This window comes from Vipera berus, assembly GCF_964194415.1.
Source record: "Vipera berus genome assembly, chromosome: 1".
In the NCBI taxonomy this organism is placed as follows: Eukaryota; Metazoa; Chordata; class Lepidosauria; order Squamata; family Viperidae; genus Vipera; species Vipera berus.
The window spans coordinates 127,144,321-127,166,971 of NC_138202.1; the positions used below are offsets into that span (position 1 = coordinate 127,144,321).

Genomic DNA, 22,651 nt, shown 5'->3' on the forward strand with positions numbered 1-22,651 from the left:
TGCTAGGTTGGCAGAAGCTGGGACGAGTAACAGGCGCTTACTCTGTTATGCGGCACTCTGGATTTGACCCGCCAAACTGCTGGACCTTCTGATCGACAAGCTCAGCGTCCTAACCCACTGAGCCACCGCGTCCGTTAAACAAGGGCTACCTGTACTTAAATAGAGCAGTGGTTAAAATCTTCATGTAGCATAGGCATAGATACTGGTTTGAAATCTGGCAAATTTTGTTGTTGATGTTGCTTCAATTATTATTTTTCTATGTTGAACAGCCAGTTTCTCCTCTTTTTCTTTTTTTTTTCAATAATCTCAAGAGTGTACCATTTTACTATTTTTTTTTCAGTCACATGAAGATAGAAAAAGCATATTTCAAAAGTTGAATGGAGAAAAACATTGTGAGGTCATTTTGAAGGTAAGTGAGAGGTTAATAAGAGGGTGATGTCATCTATTACTGCCTTCTGGAAAGACTGCTTGCCTTGTCTGATGACAAGATAATTGGGCAGTATAGGTAAAGCTTTAGTAAGTTCCTAAGAAAAGGTAAATTCTTAGGAAAATTTTTGTTCTTTTCTTCTTAGCTGTTCTGCTTCTTCCTGATTTTATCTTTCGTATACTACTGAGTACACTGACATAACTATATCAAAGGTAAGTAACTGAAAAACATATTAAAAAATTATGTGAATATACTACCGTATATATATTTTGATTGGTCTCTAATGGAAACTTAATTTGGATTGGACACATTCACCAATTCACCAGTTTTCTCACTGATTTAAGAGATGAGTTTTGTAGGATTGAAGATCAAGATTATATATATATATATATATATATATATATATATATATATATATATATATATATATATATATATATATATATATCAGATCAGATGTGTCTAGCTTCTAAAATTTTATCTAGTGCATTCATCTGGCATTTGAGAGCTCCATGGGGTCCAGTGTTTGCAGGCTGATTAATGATCCCTTTAACAGATACTGAAATCTACTCCAGAGGGGCTTCTGCTGCTTTTATAACAATTTTAACTTACTAAACTTAGAAATTTAAAGGAAGATATTTAACATTTCTTTGGTAGATCCTGTCATCAGACAAGAGTTTTGCCACTACCTATTTTAACAAAAAATAATAATGTCAAGTGGATAATTGCTTGGTTTCAAATGGATCCTTTTAGCAAATATAAAAGATAAAATAGTTTGCTTAAAATCATTAGAAGCAAATTGGTGCAGTTGCAATAGGTTATTGAACAGGATATTGCTGATGAAGAAATGACTGTGTATGTATCTAAAGGATGCCAAACTTTTTTTTTTGCTTTGCATATGTTAACAGGATTTGGGACTGACATTATCACAATTGAACTTCATCAGATATAGACTCAAATAGTATATTTGAAGACTTTCTCTAATCCTTTCCATTATGGAAGCTTGATACATGGGTGCAAAATAAGCCACATTTTCCTTCTTTCCTTATTTTCCTAAATTACATGGTTATGAGTTCTTAAAACTTAAAATGTTGCAGTAATTTTGTAAAACTTCAGTTGACCTAACAAAAGTATTGCCCCTATGGTTTAAAAAGCATCTGTTATAAGCCTGTTTATTCAATTAGTAAATCCTAAGGAACTGGAAATCTTAGCATCCTGTTGAAATAGTGTGTGAACACATGTATGAACAAAATAAATTTCTCCATTTCTTGACTACTTTGCTGATGTTATAAATTGTGGAGAAACAGTTTATATGAAGGAAGTTAAGGTTCAAAAGTACAAGCGATGGACTATAACTAACATCATAGATACACACCCAAGCAACAGAAAATCTATTTATGTATTGTGTAAGTATAAAGGTAAAGGTTTCCCCTTTCAGGTGTGCCTGACCGTAGGGGTAGTGTTCATCTCTATTTCTTAGCCAAGGGAGCCAGCACTGTCTGAAGACATTTCCATGTGTCATGTGACCAGCATGTCTATATGCCAAGGTGCAGATAATATTATTACTTTCCCACCAAAGTGGTACCTATTCATCTACTTGCATTTGCATACTTTCTAACTTTCTAACAGGAGCTGTGGTAAGTAACCAGAGCTCACCCCTTTGTATGGAGCTCTGGTCTCAAACCCAGACTGTCAGCTTTCCAGCTGATAAGCTTAGCATCTTTAGCCACTGGGCCATCACAACCCACATGTGATATAACAATTAGCACATTGTAATAATTAGGATAAGAATAATAGGGAGGTGGGACAGAGTTAGCACCTTCTGTTAACCGGTATGCTTCTACTGTGCATTTAGAGTTTATTATTCTCTAACTTAGTTCCTCCCTACTTTTGATGGGACAAGACTGAAAAGAAGAAAATAAATAATTTCTTTAGATAATTGTTGCATTATTTAAAAAGACATACTAAGATTTTTTTTTATTTCCTGAAAATGACTGATTTTAATATGTTCATATTTCTGAAGCATAATTCAAAAGATCTATGTACTTTTTAATGGTGGGGGACAATTATTTCTACTAGTTGAAGAACTATGGTATTTCTACTTGAATTATTTTTTTCTGAAAACATATTGTCCTGCTGACCCCCACTGACCCACCCACCCCCAAATATCAGATAACAAAAGAAAAATGCTCAGTTGAGTGAAATTTCATTCCACTGAGAGACATGAAGGATCTTATGCTTGGCTAAGCAATTCTGGATTTTGTTTATCTGAATTTCCCAAGCTTTTAAGGCACTGGCCAACTTTGTAACAAAAGGTCTCACAGCTTTTCTACTTACAGAAAATGAGCATTATCACTTAATTTCCTGGTACAGTGCTTGAGACATGAGTGCAGGGGACACTCTCAGCACATCTGAAAATGATATTGATCATTCTGATACAAAACACAAGTAAAAAACAAACAAAAAGGAGATAAGTTGGTAAAGTCCTCTTTTGAATTTAGAAAAATAAAGAAGACCTGCATCTAATCTTACAAGTTCACCTTGGCTAGGAACAAAGAAGACAGGCCAACCAAAAGTGGTGAATTTTCACAAATGTATACAGTGTACCAAACGAAAAGTTTAATTTTTGAGGCTTATTTGGTCATTTAAAGGGTTACGTTAAAAACTGAATGTTTCCATTTCAAACTACTTGCACTAGACTAGAGTTCTAATAGTTTTTCACAGTTATTTGATCTCGTGTTTTGAAAGTCAAAGTATATTTTGAGGCATCACAAAATGTCTTGCTCCATCCATTTTAAGTGAAATAAAGGTTCAACAAATAGCACAGCTAATCAATCTGCCAAAATGTAAATCAAAATAAAGAAGGAAAATAATAAAATTTGCTTAAATATGTACAATTAGTTAGTAGCTACTGGTATTAGCACAACTGCATTTCCTGAAAGCATATACCAGGTTTTAATGAGCTTCACCTTTTAAGTAAGAAAAACACACCCCACAGCTGCAACTTTATTCTCCTCATTCTTGGAATAGCCACGGCTACACTATTTAGTTTTCAGGAATTATTCAATTTACAAGTTTAGTACTATGTCTATACTTTTGTGAAAGTCTGTGGAAAGCTCTCTCTCTCTCTCTCTCTCTCTCTCTCTCTCTCTCTCTCTCTCTCTCTCTCTCTGTGTGTGTGTGTGTGTGTGTGTGTGTGTGTGTGTGTAGATGTTCAGTGGGGGTGGGAAGAGGCATCCTTGACCAGAGGTGCTGGCGGGGCAAGAAAGAAACATTTCAAATAGACTCCATATTAATTGGATTGTTGTAAGTCTGCTGAATAATTTTATGATTTACAAGATTATATTTTTTATTCCAACTAACATTAAAGTTGCCCTTCTGAAATCTACATGGTATTTCTTCATGAGTTTGTCAGTTACTGTATGTAGGACTTGATAATTTATTAAGGAACAATGCCTTATAGATAATATAAATGAAAGCAATTATGTACTCTATTTGGAGAAGACACATTTATGAAAACAATCCAAATGATCTGTCATTTATACTATTCCACAGCAATTAAATTCATCTGTAGAATATTTTAAATGATTTTCCCCCTTTTCAGATATAGTGGAGCACAACTATTAGACCAACCATCATAGCCAAGTGTATGGAAATTATGGTCCAAAACAATTGGAATGTCTCATTAAGAGAGGCTGATTTAGATTGTGTGGGCCAAGAACTAAATCAATATTGTATCTCAGGTAAAATTATTTAAGCTAATGGCAACCCCCTCCCACTTGAATATCAGCTAATTTGAAAATGTGGAACAAGTGTTACAATGCTTGGTGGAGTGGGAAGTTAAATATGAATAATATTTTGACTGCTGTGAAACAGTGAGGGGTTTAAACATGTTTCAGATATGTTTCATGGAATAAACAACTGACTGGTATCATATATCAGGCTAAGTCACAATGTTTTATATAGTCCACAATAATTTATAACCCATAGTAACTGCAAAACATGCTAAGTCACAAACATTTCATGACTTAGCAGGGTATCTAAACCCTGCAAGTATAATATGGTATGACAAGGAAAAATCAATGGGTCTTAACATGATAAACATCTTGTACTGCTAAATATATGGAAAGATTCAAAATTAAGTAATAAAACAGTATGTATGTTCTTTTCTCTCCTGACCTCCACAGAGATCCTAAAGAGAATTATATTAATGTTTTAATGGAGGGTATAGCTGTCCATACAGTCACAGACTTCCCTGTATTATCACTACCTCATCCTCAAGTAAATACAAGTAAAACTCTCATTCTACAAAGGTATAGGTAATATGCATAAATAGGCAAATATAAATCGAATCAAATTTGCAGGTGTTGGCAGGAAGGAGGCATCAAGCATGGAGTTTGCCTAGACTCACTGTGCAAGTGCAAAAGTCCTAGGACCAACCTCTCCCCCTCTCCCAGGTTCCTTGGAAACTTATCAAATTGTTCCCAAGACTAGGCTGCCAGACTGGGGAGATTTCTGCATTATAGGCAGAACATAATAAAGTAGTTAGCTTAATATCTGTCCTTGAGTCGGGATGTTTGCGCCTCACAACAGGTTTATAATAGAAGGATCAGCTTTGGTAATAATATTTGTGAACAAGTTCTTAGAATCATAGTTGATTACCAAATGAATATGAATCAATAGTGTGCAAAGATTTCAGAAAATACACCTGCAATTTTAGGCTGCAGCAATAAAAAGTAATTTCCACATCAGGGGGAGTAATAGCTCTGCTATATACTGTATTAGTTAATTTTGTGTTTTGTTTCCAGCATAAAACTTTAAATTTCCGACTCTGTTAAAAATAGAAAAGGGTCAGAAAAGGGCAATAAGAATGACCAGAGGACTTGAAACTGATACAAGAAAAAAAAAGGAGCTGGGAATGTTTAATCTTGAGAAGGAAGATCTGAGGTGGGATATAAAAACAATTCCAACTAAAGCTTGTTCTCTAACCTTCCAAGAGGCAGGGCATGGAAGAATGGATTTAAATTGCAATAAAATCCATTCTGATTGAATGAAAGGAAACACTTCCTAACAGTTAGAGCCATCTGTGAGCAGAAACCAATTAGCCAGAGAAGTGGTGGGTTCCCCATCACTGATTGTATTTAAGCAGAAGTTTGACAGCTCTCTTTTGTGGATTCTTTAATTTAGTTTCCTGTACAGGAAAAGGGGATTAGAATTGCTGGCCTAAATGACCCCTTTGAAACCCATGATATATGCAGCCTTGTTCTATATCCAGTTTCAAGTGCTAGAGCAGAGTTTATGACAAAAATAGATAATCAGTAAGGTATTAATGAGAAATTGAGAAAGCTGAGAAAAAATCTCGGCAAATATTCTATGCTTTTTCCAAGGTGCACAAGAGATAAAATAGTGTTACTGTATCTACTGTATAATAATTGGGCCAGTATACACAACACCTTCAACTGGGTCATAGTGGAGAATAAACAATTGTACAAACTCTCCACTCTCCACAAGGGACACAATTAACACAGAGGGCTTAGATGTACAGTAACTACAAAGGGACCTGGTTTTAACTGAGATTGAAATAATTTTCTCCATTTTATGATACCTTTTTACCAAGGAATTTGACTGTCCTCATCTCCTTGACTAAGATAGAAACTTAGATTGGTTCCATCTTCATCTTCTTGGCCCCTTTTAAACTCACCTTGTAGCCAGAGATTGTTGAAAAGTGGAGGCTGAAAGGGGAAAAACAATAACAGCCCCTCAGTCAGGACATCTATAGAAAGTAAAAAGTGCAGTCTTGATAAGAAAGGGATGATTGTTACTAAGGCAACAAACAGATAAAAGATTGCAAAGGCCCAGATGAGTGTGGAGAGGTCCAAATGTATATCAAATAGATATCTCATATAAGGAATGTGTCTATGATCTCAGGGAATGAGGGAAAGAAATGCTGCCTAGGAAAAATCAGACAAGAGAGTGGGGAGTCCCCAGTGGCTTAAACATTAGAGAAAGAAATTTAGGAAGAACCCGCCTTAATGGATCAAGCTGTTAAAAGTGGTGATGGGAAGATTCCACAGTACTTTCAAATGAAGCCTTACAATAAAGCAGAATTAGCTCATCAGGTTTCCTCTCTAGTTTATCTGGGAGGGCTGACACCCCCTAAATTCATCTAAAGAGAAAAGAAGGAGGAAGGAAAGCATCCTGAGACTTACAAAATTCTATTACTATAAAAGGTAAAGGTTCCCCCGCACATGCGTGCTAGTCGTTTCCAAGTCTCCGTTTCAAAGCCGAAGAGCCAGCGCTTGTCCGAGGACGTCTCTGTGGTCATGTGGCTGGCATGACTAGACACCAAAGGCACACGGAACGCTGTTACCTTCCCACCGTAGTGGTCCCTATTTTTCTACTTGCATTTTTACATGCTTTCGAACTGCTAGGTGGGCAGAAGCTGGGACGCGTAACAGGTGCTCACTCTGCTATGCAGCACTTGGGATTCGACCTGCCAAACTATTACTATAGCCAGTCTTAATAAAAGTAATTTCAGGTCTATAGGGAGTCTATATTTTGGTCTGTTTACCTCAATAGGATTGACAATATCATGGATTATTGTATTTATTCTTCCTGAAGAGCAGAGGAGGACAGAAAATTGTCCGAGTTAAGCATGAAGTAGTTGCCATGTGACACACCCAGCTCTATTGTGTTTTGTTTGCTCACTATTTATTATTTGTTTTTAGAATATGACATACAATGTCACGGAAATCTACAAATGTTAAACAAAATGCAGTCCTGACAGTCTAGATTGCTAGTTCATTCTGTTTGGCCCTTGTACACTTATCCTTGATGCACCGCAGGGGGCAAACTAGCTTTACACCAATTAGATAGCAGCGCTTGGGTTGCTGGTTTTTTCAGGCTCCTCTACCAGTCTCACCTCATGTCATGTGATGCCTCATGTCTGGCCATGTCCAGTGCTGGCTTCCACTCTCCACACATATTTAATTTAATTTTTTAATTTATTAATATTTCTATACCGCCCTTCTCCCGAAGGACTCAGGGCGGTGTACAGGGCAAGAATAAAACACAGAGTTACAAAAATTAAAAGGTAATTAAATACATGCCCATAAAAACAGTTGATACATAATAAAACCCCAATAATAATAATAAAATACCCCACCAATCCCCCCTCAGGCCAGGCCGGCTTGTTCGAACAAGTATGTTTTCAGATCGCGGCGAAAGGAGCGAAGATCGGGCGCTGTCCGGAGCTCAACCGGTAATTGGTTCCATAGCTCCGGGGCGCCCACAGAGAAAGATCTCCCCCTGGGGTCCACCAATAGACATTCTCTGACCGGTGGCACCCTGAGGAGGCCCTCTCTGTGGGAACGCACAGGGCGGAGGGAAGTTGATGCCGGCAGCAGGTGTTCCCTAAGGTACTCCGGACCCCTGCCATGTAGGGCTTTAAACACCATTACTAGTACCTTGAATCTCACCCGGAAGACAACTGGTAACCAATGCAGCTCACGGAGCAGAGGTGTAACGTGGGAGTATCGGGAGACTCCCAACACAACTCTCGCGGCTGCATTCTGTACCAGTTGGAGCCTCCGGGTGGTCCTCAAGGGCAGCCCCATGTAGAGAGCGTTGCAGTAGTCCAGACGAGAGGTCACGAGCGCGTGAGTGACCGTGCATAAATCATCCCGGCTTACATAGGGCCGCAACTGGCGCACCAGGCGAACCTGGGCAAAAGCCCCCCTAGTCACAGCTCCTATATGGTCTTCCAAAGTGAGCCGTGAATCTAGGAGGACTCCCAAGTTGCGAGCCCTATCTACGGGGGGTAATAGTTCACCCCCCATAGCAAGAGGTGGAATGTCCGAATAAACCCAGGATGAAGGTATGCAAAGCCACTCAGTCTTGTCGGGGTTGAGTTGAAGTCTGTTCCTCCCCATCCAGACCCGAACCGCCTCCAGGCAACGGGACATCACGTTGAGGGCATCACTGGGGTGGTTTGGGGTCGAAAGGAAAAGCTGGGTATCATCGGCGTACTGATGATACCCAACTCCAAAGCCACGAATGATCTCACCCAGCGGTTTCATGTAGATGTTGAACAGGAGAGGCGAGAGGACCGACCCCTGAGGAACTCCACAAACGAGAGACCTCGCGGTCGACCTCTGCCCTCCTGTCAACACCGACTGCGAACGTCCCTGGAGATAGGAGGAGAACCACTGTAAGACCGTGCCTCCCACTCCCAATCCCCTGAGACGCCGCAGCAGGATACCATGGTCGATGGTATCGAAAGCCGGTGAGAGGTCTAATAGGACTAGAACAGAGGAATGTCCCCTGTCCCGAGCCCTCCAGAGATCATTCACCAGCGCGACCAATGCCGTCTCTGTGCTGTACCCGGGCCTGAAACCCGATTGGTACGGGTCTAGATAATCCGCTTCATCCAGGACCAAAGGGAGCTGATGCGCCACCACACTCTCAACAACCTTCGCAAGAAAGCGAAGGTTGGAGACCGGACGAAAGTTGTTCAATACAGCTGGGTCCAGGGCAGGCTTCTTGAGGAGAGGCCTCACCACCGCCTCTTTCAAGACGGCAGGGAAGCTACCCTCACTCAAAGAAGCGGATATAACTGCCTGGAACCAGCTGCGTGTCCTCTCCCGGGCTGCATAAACCAGCCAGGAAGGGCACGGGTCCAATAAACATGTGGTGGAGCTCAGCCTCCCCATAATCCTGTCCACTTCCTCCGGAGTCACAGAATCAAACTCCTCCCAGGTAATATCAACAAGACCGCCCGTGGCCTGATCGCCAGACTCTGCCCAGTCAGAGTCCAAACCGGTCCGAATCCGAGCGATTTTCTCCGACAGATGTTGGTTAAACTCCTCAGCACGACCCTGCAAGGGTTCCTCCCTCACCTCCTGATTAAGGAGGGAGCGAGTCACCCTAAACAAGGCGGCCAGGCGATTATCTGCGGACGCGATAAGGGTAGCGAAGTGATTAGACCTTGCCACCCTTATCGCAGCGAGATAAGACCTAATATGGGTTCTTAGTCGCAATCGATCGGATTCGGATCGGCTGGACCTCCAACCGCTCTCTAGGCCCCGTCTCCGACGCTTCATCTCCCGGAGCTCCACGGAAAACCATGGAGCTCGACGGGATCTGCACCGGGTCAGGGGCCGCAAGGGTACAACTCGGTCAAGAGCCTCAGTGGCTGCCCTTTCCCAGGCTTCCACTAAGGCATCTGCCGAGCTGTGAGCAAAGGAGGCAGGTGGGGACCCCAGCGCTGCCTGAAACCTCTCGGGATCAATTAGGCGTCTGGGGCGGTACCATCTAACAGGTTCCATACACCCACGGCGGGGGGTAGCAAAACGGAAGACCAGCCGCAGGAGATGATGATCGGTCCATGACAGGGGCATAACAATTGGGGAGCCCCCACCAAGATCATCTAACCACCGTCCAGATAAGAAAACTAGGTCAAGGGTGTGGCCTCCCTCATGAGTCGGTCCCGAAATTACTTGCGTCAGGTCCATGGCCGTCATGGAAGCCATGAACTCCCGAGCCAACTCAGATGACCCTCCCAGAGATGGCAGATTGAAGTCCCCCAAAAGCATAAGTTTCGGGAACTCAACCACCAACCCAGAGAGGACATCGAGAAGCTCAGGCAGGGCTGCTGCTACGTGACTAGGCGAAAGGTACACCAGCAGCAAGCCCAACTGCGCACCAGGGCCGCATCTCAAAAAGAGACACTCACACCCGACTGAGGAACGGTGGCCTCCCGCGGACACAAGGTCTCCCTCATAACAACAGCCACTCCCCCACCCCTACCCTGAGCCCGAGGCCGGTGTAGCACCCGGAAACCTGGTGGGCAAAGATCAACCAGAGGAACCCCGCCCTCTGGGCCCAACCAAGTCTCCGTGATGCAAGCCAGGTCCGCCTGCTCACCCTCGACCAAGTCGCGGACGAGAGGAGCCTTATTAGCGACAGACCTGGCATTCAAGTACACCAGCCGGAGCTCAGGAGGCTGCACATCCTCACTCCCGGGACCTCGGGGCGGAACAAGAGGGTCGGAGTGCCTCACCGCTTGTAAGCAGCGGAGAGGCCTTCCCTGAGATCGATACGGCCCTCTGTTCCTGCACCTGCTGCCATTCCCTAACGTCGTGGGAATAGGTAATCCCACGACTTGCCCTGGAGCCCCGGGGGCAACCGACCCCCGCTCCTCCCCCCCGCGATCAATCTCGGACCTGGCCTGAACAACGGTTGTTGGACTACCCCCCATATCCGAACAACCAAAAGAAGTTCCCACCCCCCTCCCTAACCTCCTAAAAAATTTAGCCAAAAAACTAACCAGGGGCCTCTTAATTGATTTATATCGGAGGCCCCTACCCGTGCCCAGCCATCTCTCAGGGTCCCAACAGTCGGGCCCTTCATCAAGAGGAGGTGTAAAAAGTAAGGTGGGTCGCTCCCAGGATGGGGGGGCCGCCCTGAGAGCGAGTAAAACCGTGCTAGGATAAGTCAGACGCATGATGGTTATTAATTAAGTCTGACACAAGGCAGCAAGGCAGACCAGATCGATACGGGAGGATCTCAAAATAAATCGAAGGCAAATGACCAGAGCGCCAGCCCAGCTCCACTGCCACTAGAGCTGGGAAACCCCGGAACAGATCGAATCCCGCCCTCTCACGGCGGTCAGGGCCGGGGAGCAGCCTGGTACATACAACCGGGGGGGGAAGCAATACCACCCAGAGCTCTCACCTCTGGGGGCAGCAGATGTAGAATCTCAACCACTCTCCCACAGTGGTTGTACCCCGGACCTTCCAAAATTATAGGGGAGGGGAGGAGAGAGGAGGGAATTAGAGCAAAAGAGTCAGCGAGATACATCAGGGCTAATAAGCCTGTAGAGGTACAGAATTAATTTAATTTAATTTAATTTAATAATATTTATATACCGCCCTTCTCCCTGAGGACTCAGGGCGGTTCACAGGGCAGAATAAAATACTAAATACAAACGTTAAAACAAGATTAAATAATTGCCCATATTAAAACAGTTGGAATCAAGTTCTAAAACACCAAGTTAAAATTAAAACACAAGACTAAAAACCCCACCAATCCCCATCAGGCTAGGCCGGCTTGAACAAACAGAAACGTCTTGAGATCGCGACGAAAGGAGCGAAGATCGGGCGCCATCCGGAGCTCTACCGGTAGCTGATTCCACAGCTCCGGAGCGCCCACAGAGAAGGATCTCCCCCTGGGGACCACCAATCGACATTCTCTGATCGGTGGCACCCTGAGGAGGCCCTCTCTGTGGGAACGCACAGGGCGCAGGGAGCTTGATGCCGGCAGCAGATGTTCCCTAAGGTACTCCGGCCCCATGCCATGAAGGGCTTTAAACACTGTTACCAGTACCTTGAATCTCACCCGGAAGACAACTGGCAACCAATGCAGCTCACGGAGCAGCGGTGTAACGTGGGAGTATCGGGAGACTCCCAACACAACTCTCGCGGCTGCATTCTGTACCAGTTGGAGCTTCCGGGTGGTCCTCAAGGGCAGCCCCATGTAGAGAGCGTTGCAGTAGTCTAGACGAGAGGACACGAGCGCATGAGTGACCGTGCACAAATCATCCCGGCTAAGATAGGGCCGCAACTGGCGCACCAGGCGAACCTGGGCGAAGGCCCCCCTAGTCACAGCTCCTATATGGTCTTCCAGGGTGAGCCGTGAATCTAGGAGGACTCCCAAGTTGCGAGCCCTATCTACGGGGGGTAATAGTTCACCCCCCATAGCCAGAGGTGGAACATCCGAATAAACCCGGGATGAAGGTATGCAGAGCCACTCAGTCTTGTCGGGGTTGAGCTGGAGTCTGTTCCTCCCCATCCAGACCCGAACCGCCTCCAGGCACCGGGACATCACGTTGAGGGCATCACTGGGGTGGTTTGGGGTCGAAAGGAAAAGTTGGGTATCATCAGCGTACTGATGATACCCAACTCCAAAGCCACGAATGATCTCACCCAGCGGTTTCATGTAGATGTTGAACAGGAGAGGCGAGAGGACCGACCCCTGAGGAACTCCACAAATGAGAGACCTCGCGGTCGACCTCTGCCCTCCTGCCAACACCGACTGCGAACGTCCCCGGAGATAGGAGGAGAACCACTGTAAAACTGTGCCTCCCACTCCCAATCCCCTGAGACGCCGCAGCAAGATACCATGGTCGATGGTATCGAAAGCCGCCGAGAGGTCTAATAGGACTAGAACAGAGGAATATCCCCTGTCCCGAGCCCTCCAGAGATCATTCACCAGCGCGACCAATGCCGTCTCCGTGCTGTGCCCGGGCCTGAAACCCGATTGGTACGGGTCTAGATAATCCGCTTCATCCAGGACCAGAGGGAGCTGATGCGCCACCACACTCTCAACAACTGTAGAATGGTAGGAGAACTCCGGTTACAGTTCAATGTCATGTTGTAAAAGGACCAGATGATAGTCAGCCAGGAAGGGAAACAAATTCTGGCGGCGCAGAGGTTAAAATTGTGTCTCATTAACGCCCGAGGCATCAGCGTCCGCATTCCCCCACCAGGCCAGGTCGCCATACCAGAGAGGCCGCGGTACTCCACTCTCCTCGCCGCCAGCCATCTCAAACACCAACCAGGCAATATCTCCACCACTTCAACACTTCTACGCCAACGCTGCTCCAAGCCGCGATTCATAGTTAGTCAGTCAGCACGCGGCTCTCCCAAGCAGCTGAAAGGCGCTCCGGAACACCACCAAGTTCTAGAAAGTTGTCCCGGGCTCCGCAGGCTTCAGAACACCACCAGGATCCGCAGACTCCATCAGGGGCCGACAATCAGCTGGTCGGCGGAGCACAGGCCTCCAAAATCCTCCGCCCGGCTCCAACGAGTTCTTAGTCAGGCTCTCAAAACTCTCAAACTCCATATGAACACAGCTAGGCATTTTTTCCCACTGAAGTGGTATCCGTTTATAATATTTGCAATATTGCCTGCTTTTGAACTGCTCAGTGGGCAGGTGCTAGGGATCAAGTGATGAGAGCTCACTCCATCTCACGGAGCCAGGCTTGAACCGCCAGAGTGCAGATCATTTCTGGCTGGCAGTTCCAGCCTCATTAAGCCTCTGTGCCACCACATCCCCCTTTTTCTTTGCTGATAACACAATACCCAACCAAGGAAATGGTACTTGGTTCTTTATGCATGCATGCCTATCTAGCTAATGACTTTTTTTTTAACTGAAGGGATATAATGTGACATTGAAATAATGGTGTAGGAGACTGTCGGCTCTAGTCCCACCCCTAGTCCCACCTAAGCCAGCTGGGTGACTTTGGGCCAGTCACTCTCTCTCAATCCAACCTGCCTCACAGCCTTGTTGTTGTGGGGAAAATAGGAGGGGGAAGTGGCTGTGGCGGATATATTTCACTACCTTGAGTTATTTATAGAAAATAACAAAATGGTAGGATACAAATAAATAAAATAAATAAATAAATATAACATTCAAATCCCCACAGGATTTGTAAACCATGGATACACATGAAACAGCTTTTGGAATCATGGCCAAACAGCGACAGCTGTTTATGGTACATTAGAATATTAACTGAATTTTAAGTATAATATGCCATTTTTTAATGTTTGCCTTTAGAAAAAAAAAGTTTCCATGTAACAAGCTAGCATATCAAAGTTATGAAGATGTACTGTAAAGCAAGTCACTTTTTTTTGTAGTTTTCTTGCCCTACAAGATTTTTTATTATACATGACATTTAAAAGCCTGATTCCTGCTCGCAGTTTGAAGTGGTATGGAATATTTTACTTATTTAGAACTTTTAATCTGATTTTCAACTAATTCTGTTAATGTAGAATAGGCCAATAATAATTTAATGGCCTAGCTGTTTGCCCCATTTTCTAAAAATAAAACATGCAGAATATTCAGGCTATGGAACACTTCTTAATTATCCAAGCGAATGACCAATAATTAAACTGTCTACCAAGACATCAAAGTATACGGAACCATCTCAGTACATATATAATGTTATGCATTAGTCTTTTGTGCTACTTCCTAATGAATCTGGAATATGTTTGTATGTGCATAGTAATTGTTAAAAAGTTATTCTTTTTTTTCTAGCCAGAATTCCCCCTCTTCCTACCACCCATTGTGCAAGCTCGACATACCATCATATATGCATCTGATTTACCCTGGGAATAATGAGGGTATGAAAATAAAAATTACTGAACAGCATCTCAGAATTGTGAGCATAATCAATCAAGATCTGAGGTTCACTGCTTTTCACTAAGGTAATATGTTAAGAATTCCCATTCAAGTGAATAACTGACCTGACTATCATTCAACAGTGATAGTTATTGCAGTGGGTTACTTCCACATTTTACTCAGCTGTATAACAACACAGATCACATGAGAGATAGGCTCATAGAGAAAAACAAAAGTCTCTTTCATTGTGCTTTTTTATTTTATCAGCAGTTGAAGTTCTCCATATTTTAATGGTCAGTCGAAATTAAACAATTAAATATAATTTTAGCCGAACAAAATGCTATTTAAAAATCAACAATGAAACAAATTTCAAGATTCAAGCATCTAGAAGATTAGGGGACTGGAGGCTAAAACATATAAGGAACGGCTGCTGGAATTGGTTGTGTCTAGTTTAACGAAGAGAAGAGTGAGGGGTGAGGTGATAGCAGTGTTCCAATATCTCAGGGGCTGCCACAAAGAAGAGGGAGTCAAGCTATTCTCCAAAGCATCTGAAGGCAGGACAAGAAGCAATGGATTTATTTATTTATTTTATTTTAATTCCATTTATATCCCGCCCTTCTCTGAAGACTCAGGGCGGCTTACAAGCTTAGCAGTAGCCTTCATTCTATGTATATGCCTGCTTATTAGGGCTTTCACACACACCCCAAGCAGCATTATTACAAAGTCAGCTTAATTGCCCCCAACAATCTGGGTCCTCATTTTACCTACCTCGGAAGGATGGAAGGCTGAGTCAACCTTGAAACTAATGGAAACTGATCAAGGAGAGAAGCAACCTAGAACTAAGGAGAAACTTCCTGACAGTTAGAACAATTAACCAGTGGAACAACCTGCCTCCAGAAGCAGTGAATGCTCCAACACTGGAAGTTTTTAGAAGAGACTGGACAGCCATTTGTCTGAAATGGTATAGGGTTTTCTGCCTGAGCAGGGGGTTGGACTCTAGATGACCTCCAAGGTCCCTTCCAACATCATCATCATCATCATCATCATCATCATCATCATCATCATCATTATTATTATTATTATTATTATTATTATTATTATTATTATTATTATTATTATTATTATTATTATTATTTGTTAAACATATATGCCCAGACTATGGAATGTATTTATGACAGTTGCAGCATCCTTGGGTCATATGATCACCATTTGCGACTTTCTCAGCCAGCTTCTGACAAAGAAAGTTGGGGGGGGAAGCAGCTGGATTTGCTTAAGGACCACATGATTCACTAACGATTGAAGTGGGTCACTTAAGAATCATGACAAAAAAGGTCATAAAATCAAGTACTTTAATAACTTGAGGTATAGGTTTTTATTGTTTTTGTAATAGCATATCCTTTATGTTTTATTGTTATGATGTGAGTCGCCCAGTGTAATTATATATAAGATGAACTTCCATATTTCCCCTAAATAAATAAATGGCAATAGTTATTTAAGTTTTACTGCTGATTCAAAGTAAATTAAAAAGTAATTAGTAGCAATTTATGTTAAAAATCAAGTTTTGCATTTTTCTATCAACTTGATAAAACTCTATTATCTCTCTCTCTCTCTCTCTCTCTCTCTCTCTCTCTCTCTCTCTCTCTCTCTCTCTCTCTCTCTATCATCTATCACATTTACTTTATTATGAGTTTTCCAAGGGACATATTTATTGCCTTTCATTAATTATCTCCAGTAGTCCATAGGTTCAATCTCTTTCAATCCTTTAATTAACCTCAAGAGAAGGTATCATGTCCTTCTGGAGAAATTCAGAGAAAATCTCCACATATTTATGTATTTATTTATTGAATTCATATCCAACCTTTACTATTCTTACAAATAACTTATGGCGATAAACATATCAAACACACCTTCCTCCTCCTATTTTCCCCATAATAGCAGGCCTGAGAGGTGAGTTGGGCTGAGAGAGAGTGACTAGCCCAAAGTCACCCAGCCACCTTTCATGGCTAAGATGGGACCTGAACTCACAAGTCCCATTTATGTCCACATTTTGATGGAGACTTTCAAAAGGCCATTTATTCCTACTTCTCTTAAAGCAGTCTTCAAAAAAGAGTAAAAATACAAATATATAATTGTAAATACAAATATATAACAGTGTAAAGAAACAAACCAAAACAACAGATGATATAAAATGGAAGCAATACCTAAAGCTAGCAATAAAAGCAGAGAATAAAAAGAATACTATTAATCTATTTGGAAAAGCTTTCTGAAAAACAAAAACAAACCTACCATGACCTTTAGATGGGCAGCAGAAATGCCCTGTATTAATCTCTTACCAAATGCTCTAATTTCAGCTCATCCACCACCTCCATAAAATGGAATATTGGAGCTTTTGGTGTCTTTTAAAAGAAAGGACTCATTCTAAATCTCTCCTGGAGGTTAAGCGATTTTACACTTTTTCAAAAAGTCTGGGCAAGTTACCTCTGACCAATTTATAACTGTCAAATCATTCCAATTCAAAATGGAATTAGATTTGGAATTATTCTATCTTTGTTATTGATTTTAATCACCTAATCATGTTGACGCAATTCAAATTATAAATTCTATTATGCTCAAAGGCAATTAAATTATCCAATCAATTTGATTCACTTTGTTCCACTGATTTGATCAAAAGACCAATGTGACTGAATTGCCTTTGATTTGAATCTCCAAAACAAATCCTCACACAGCCAGTGTTCAGAGCATTTTATTTCTTTGAATAATCAACATGCAAGGATAAATTCCCTTAATGACCACCACAAAAAGACTGTAAAATGTGGTTGGTCATGTGGCCAACTACATTTTACATGGCTTAAGATTGTGATGGGCAGGCTACATCAAAGTCATAAATCAAGGACCACCTGTATGAGTATGATGGGTCTTCTCTACTGCTGACTGTTCATTATAGATAATTACTTGTTAAGTGTATAGCAAAAGTGGGCAAAGCTTTCTGTAATTCCAAATAATATTTCAATGTGTTAAAACTCACAACATGCTGAAACTGTGCACTATAATCCCCAAGAAGAAAACTAAGAAGATATGTGGAGAAAAGCTTTGGAAGATCATGTCTTTTGCAGCCCTCTTAGATGAAAGAACATAAAGCATACATACCAGTTCAATCCTAATCATATATCTGGTTTTATTTTAGTCATAGACCAGCATAAAACAAATATCACTCCAAAATAAAAACAGAAGGAACCAAATATGGTATTAATAAAATAAAGTAAAAATTATCATGGAATTATGACATCTAAAATATAAAACCATGAAAAAACAACTATAAAATTAAAATAGTTTTATAATTTCTTTGCTATAAATAGTTAAGCCAGCAAGGTATAAATACATAAGAAACACTAAGAATTATAAGACATTATAACAGTTTAAAAAATAATCATGACTTGGGACTTTAATACTTACCTGCTGTAGCCCTACTAGAATTTGATTGGGATTATTGCAACTATCAACCAATCCTTAGACATGATATAATGGCAATATAAAGCATAATGAATTTCCAATTTTCTCCTTTATTTAAGGAGAAAAAAGGAGGATTATGAGATATATTAAGTTATGGTAGATATGACTCTGCAGTGTGTTACTTGGAGAAGCTCTTCGCATTCAGTCACAAAACCAATGAGCTACAATGTCTAAAATCCCTGCCTGGGAGAAGGGTGAAGGGAAGGCAGACTTTCAAAGGAAATAGAAAAACAGTTAACTTGAATTTCAATCAATGTACAGAATAACCAGTCCAGCAATTTCTAAGATTGTATAACTCCCCATTCAGAGGTCCTATCTTGAGGGAAGTTAAGATCAGATACACCCTCCTACCTTCCTAATTTCAAAAAGCCCTGAAACAAACCAATCCTGGGGGATATTTAAACGCCAACATAACTTGCCTTCTACTGCAAGCAGCTAAAGGTAAGATCATGTATAAAAATGAGAAAATGGAGAGGCAGAAACATTGTAATTTTCCACTGAACAAGCTGAGGCAAAAATGGAGTTTAGAATGGCAGAATTCCCTTTGACTAGTGCCCCATCACTAGCCATTTAGTTTCAGTCCATCATTTCCTAAGTTATGCAATTTGGAAAGGAGTGAATAAATGGTTTATATATTTAGTGAGGTAGCAAAAATAGTGCTGTGTGAGTATCAGACATTTCAAACTTTGATATAGGATGTTATTTTTCAAAGTGCACATGCTTTTTCTGGCCTGATCAACAATATGATATAGAGAAAATTATAATAAATGGGGAAACTTTTTGGACAATGGTATTGTCTTGCCTTCAGTGAATACAAAATAAAACATTGGAAGCAGATTAAACAGATTGTGAGGGATAGTTTAACACAGCACATCCAACACACTGATGGATATTTCATTTATTTTCCTTTACCAAAACGTCTATTGCAAGAAAAAAAGAGAAGGGAAGAACTAAAAGCTTTATTTCACTTAAAATGACAATAGAAATGGTAGTAAATAACCTTCTATTCCAGGTGCTTAAAAATGCCTCCATGTATACAGTGCAGACTTTTCCTTCCATAAAAATCATAGTGTGGGGCCGTTATGCTTTCAATACCATGTAGGTGGCTTTGCACTGGAGGCTGAGGATAAGAAGCAAAGCACTGAAAACTATTCATGGTCAGAATACTCTTTCACTTCCTACAGAAGTGTTTTCATTTTGCATGTGTTTCAACACCACAGAAAAGTCTAGGCTTTTGTGTCTCATCGGGTATTTTTCTTTAGTTTTGAGGGATATATTTTTGAGAAACCGACAAAACAGAATCATGAAAACGTGTACCTGTAATCATGACAGTATAACTAATTATTGCTGAAGGAAATGGTTTTTGTATTTGCTACTAAAATGGTAGAAAGGTTTTGTAGTACATGCAAAACAAGGAGGGAGAAGAAGGATAAAGCAATAACCAAAATAATCAGCAAGGAGCAAAGGAGACGGAAAGGAGACATGATAGTGATGTTCAACTACATAAAAGAAAACTACAGGAAAGATGATCAAGAACATTTTTCATGACCAGAAATAATACTTATACCTTTCTACATTTCATTTAAATATAAGGGAAAAAAATTCTTGATGGTAAAACACGAGCAACAGTGGAACAGTTTCAATGGAAGAGAATATCTGTAGTAAGGCTGAACTGTGGAGTTGAATTTGGTTGTTTGCTTGCAGATATTGTATTACCCAATGAGGTAATGCCATTAGTGTGAATAAGTGAGGGTTTAGGTGCCTACTAGCTGCCCATTTATATATATTAACTTGTCCTGCCAATTTTGGTGGGTGTGTGGTTTCTTCCTTGATCAGTGTATTGTTTTCTGCCTGATTGTTTCTCTGATATTGATCCCTGTTTGTCTGAAAGTAAGCTGCTAGAGGGAATTATTCTATTTCTTGTTTGTTTCCTTCCTTCCTAGGTTTTTATTGTCTCTTTTGAATGATGTGTAAATGTGATTTACTGTATCTCTGAGTCTGTTGATGGCTGATTTGTCTGAATGCCCAGCTTTCAGGAATTACCTATTATTTTGACTTGGCTTGGTCTAAGACAGTGATGGCGAACCTTTTAGAGACTGAGTGCCCAAACTGCAACCCAAAACCCACTTATGTATCATTGGGTGCTGGGTGGGCATGGCCCATTGGGTGGGTGTGGCCCATTGGGTGGGTGTGGCTGCGGTGGTAACGGCAGACTGGGTGGGACTAAAAAGTTCAATCAATCAATTCCAACTTTGCGAGATCTTTTTTTCCCCCGTGAGAAGTTGAAATTAATTGATTGATTTTTTCTCTTTTTGCACATGCTGGTGGAGGCCTAAAGCAAAAAGGTTTTATAAAACCCAGCTGAAGGCCAAGGACTGGGGCGATGGTGCGGGTGCCCACAGAGAGGGCTCTGCGTGCCACCTGTGGCACACGTGCCATAGGTTTCCCACCACGGGTCTAAGATGTTAATAGTTTCCCAGTAGAATTTGTGGTTGAATCTTTCTATGTGTTGTGGGATTAAGGAATTTTTATTATGTTTTTTGACTGCTGTTTGGTGTTCATGAATGCACTTTGCTCATCTTCTGCCTGTTTGTGCTACATATTGGCTGTTACAGCCCTGGCATTGTAAACTATAGATGGCCTGCTGGCTCTTTTTGATTTGCTGGAGAACTTGAACCTTTCAGATGTGTACCTGATGACACATGGAACAGGACTTTGATTACATAATCACAATCAGCATCTTGATTTTTCTGATTTCCCATCCCTTTTGCAGATGCCCCCAATTCCACAGGATGTGGGCCTGGGCTAGCAAACAAAAACTGAATACACATATTCAAAACATGCTCCATAGTCTCATTTTATATATATATATTTATTGTACTGCCAGTAAACACAGTGCTTCTTATATTTCCTTTAGCTGCCAGCTTTTCTAAATTTCCTTCAAAAAGCATATTTAAAGCCAGATTGCTAGAACTTTCAAATGCATTCTTGTGTTCTTTTTTAATTCACTGTTTGGCCTATCTCAGTCTTTAAGAAAACCTTTTTTGGAAGAAAGAAATATCTTTTCTTACCTAAGAAACTTTTGCTTCATGGGGTGAGCAAATCTGTCAATAAGAACAATTTCAGGAAAATGAAAAGTCAAAACACCCGCCCTCCCCTAAAAAAAGGTGCCTTAAGTTCTTACCACTGTGTGGATCTGTGGTTTCCGTCTTTTGGCTAGGTCAATGATATTGACTCCGTTGTAATATAGGTTCTCAATACAGCCATGGAAATTTTTCTTCAGGAAGGTTCCTGGTTTTCCTGGGACTGGTATTCCTCCAAAACTGAGCTTTGAGACAAGAACAGATTCAAATTTTAATGCTCCAACAGCTGTATGTTTTTGACAAAAGATCATTTTCTAGGTGTTAATGAAAGAATGCCTAGCAGGAGGACAATCCATAAAGATCAAATTAATAATTATATTTTAGTCTCTCTCTGTTTTTTTCTTTTGCCATAGGTTATCCATTGGATTGACTAAGGTAGTTCCAGGGTCAAAAGCTGAAATTGTCTGAAATCGACATTAATTCCAATTTCATATGGAAAAGAACCATCAAAACTTTCTTCCAAATAGCACTGTGGTGCAATAATAGGTTTTTGTACAGCAATATAATTTTAGGTTCCAAATTACTGGCAGGGTGAATTAGATTTAAAGATCCATTCTCATTCTGGAACTCATTATTACTTGCTACTTTTGCTCTTTCTTATTTTGTCCTCCAGTCTGGACTTACAGAAAATAAAATTAAAAGTTTACAGTCAATATCAATTATTCTGCTGCACTATTGGAGAAAAAAAAACACTTCCTGTGGTGATCAATTATTTATTTTTTATTTATTTATTTTAATTCCATTTATATCCCGCCCTTCTCCGAAGACTCAGGGCGGCTTACAAGCTTAGCAGTAGCCTTCATTCTATGTATATGCCTGCTTATTAGGGCTTTCATACACCCCCCAAGCGGCATTATTACAAAGTCAGCTTATTACCCCCAACAATCTGGGTCCTCATTTTACCTACCTCGGAAGGATGGAAGGCTGAGTCAACCTTGACCCTGGTGGGATGCGAACCTGCGAACCTGCACTAATTGCAGGCAGCTGGTGTTACTTAAGGAGCCATTAGCCCACTGCTCCACTTTTAATTACCTAACCAATCCTTTTATTTTCCTTAGTTACAGCTTTAATCCCTTAAGTGTACTATGATAAACTTTCAATAGGCAATAATATTAGTTAGGGTACAGTGGACCCACTTAAGCCTCCAGGTTAAAATAGGTAATCATTAAACATAAATTGACCAATCATAATTGTGAGATTTATATATTTTACATTAGGTTTCATGATTAAATTGTTACAATTGATAAGTGTTGTTTTATTGTAGCCTTTCTTAATTTAGCCTTCTAAAGAAGGGATCATAAGATGTATTTAACTGGGTCATGGGGATGGGCCAGGCAATGTGTTACACAGGTTCAAAAACCCTCCTAATTAACCAAATGAATTAACCTCA

The 22,651-nt window shown here is 41.2% G+C and overlaps 1 protein-coding gene across 1 annotated transcript in view; it reads right to left on the reverse strand.

Moving 5' to 3' along the window:
- Positions 1-22,651, reverse strand: part of CNTNAP5 (contactin associated protein family member 5) — a gene marked incomplete at both ends in the record, with an annotated part of 429,095 nt that overhangs the window by 196,681 nt on the left and 209,763 nt on the right. The window contains one exon of the mRNA XM_081335453.1: positions 21,303-21,446. Coding sequence (XP_081191579.1) covers positions 21,303-21,446 — 144 coding nt within the window. The remainder of the gene's footprint in view (positions 1-21,302; positions 21,447-22,651) is intronic.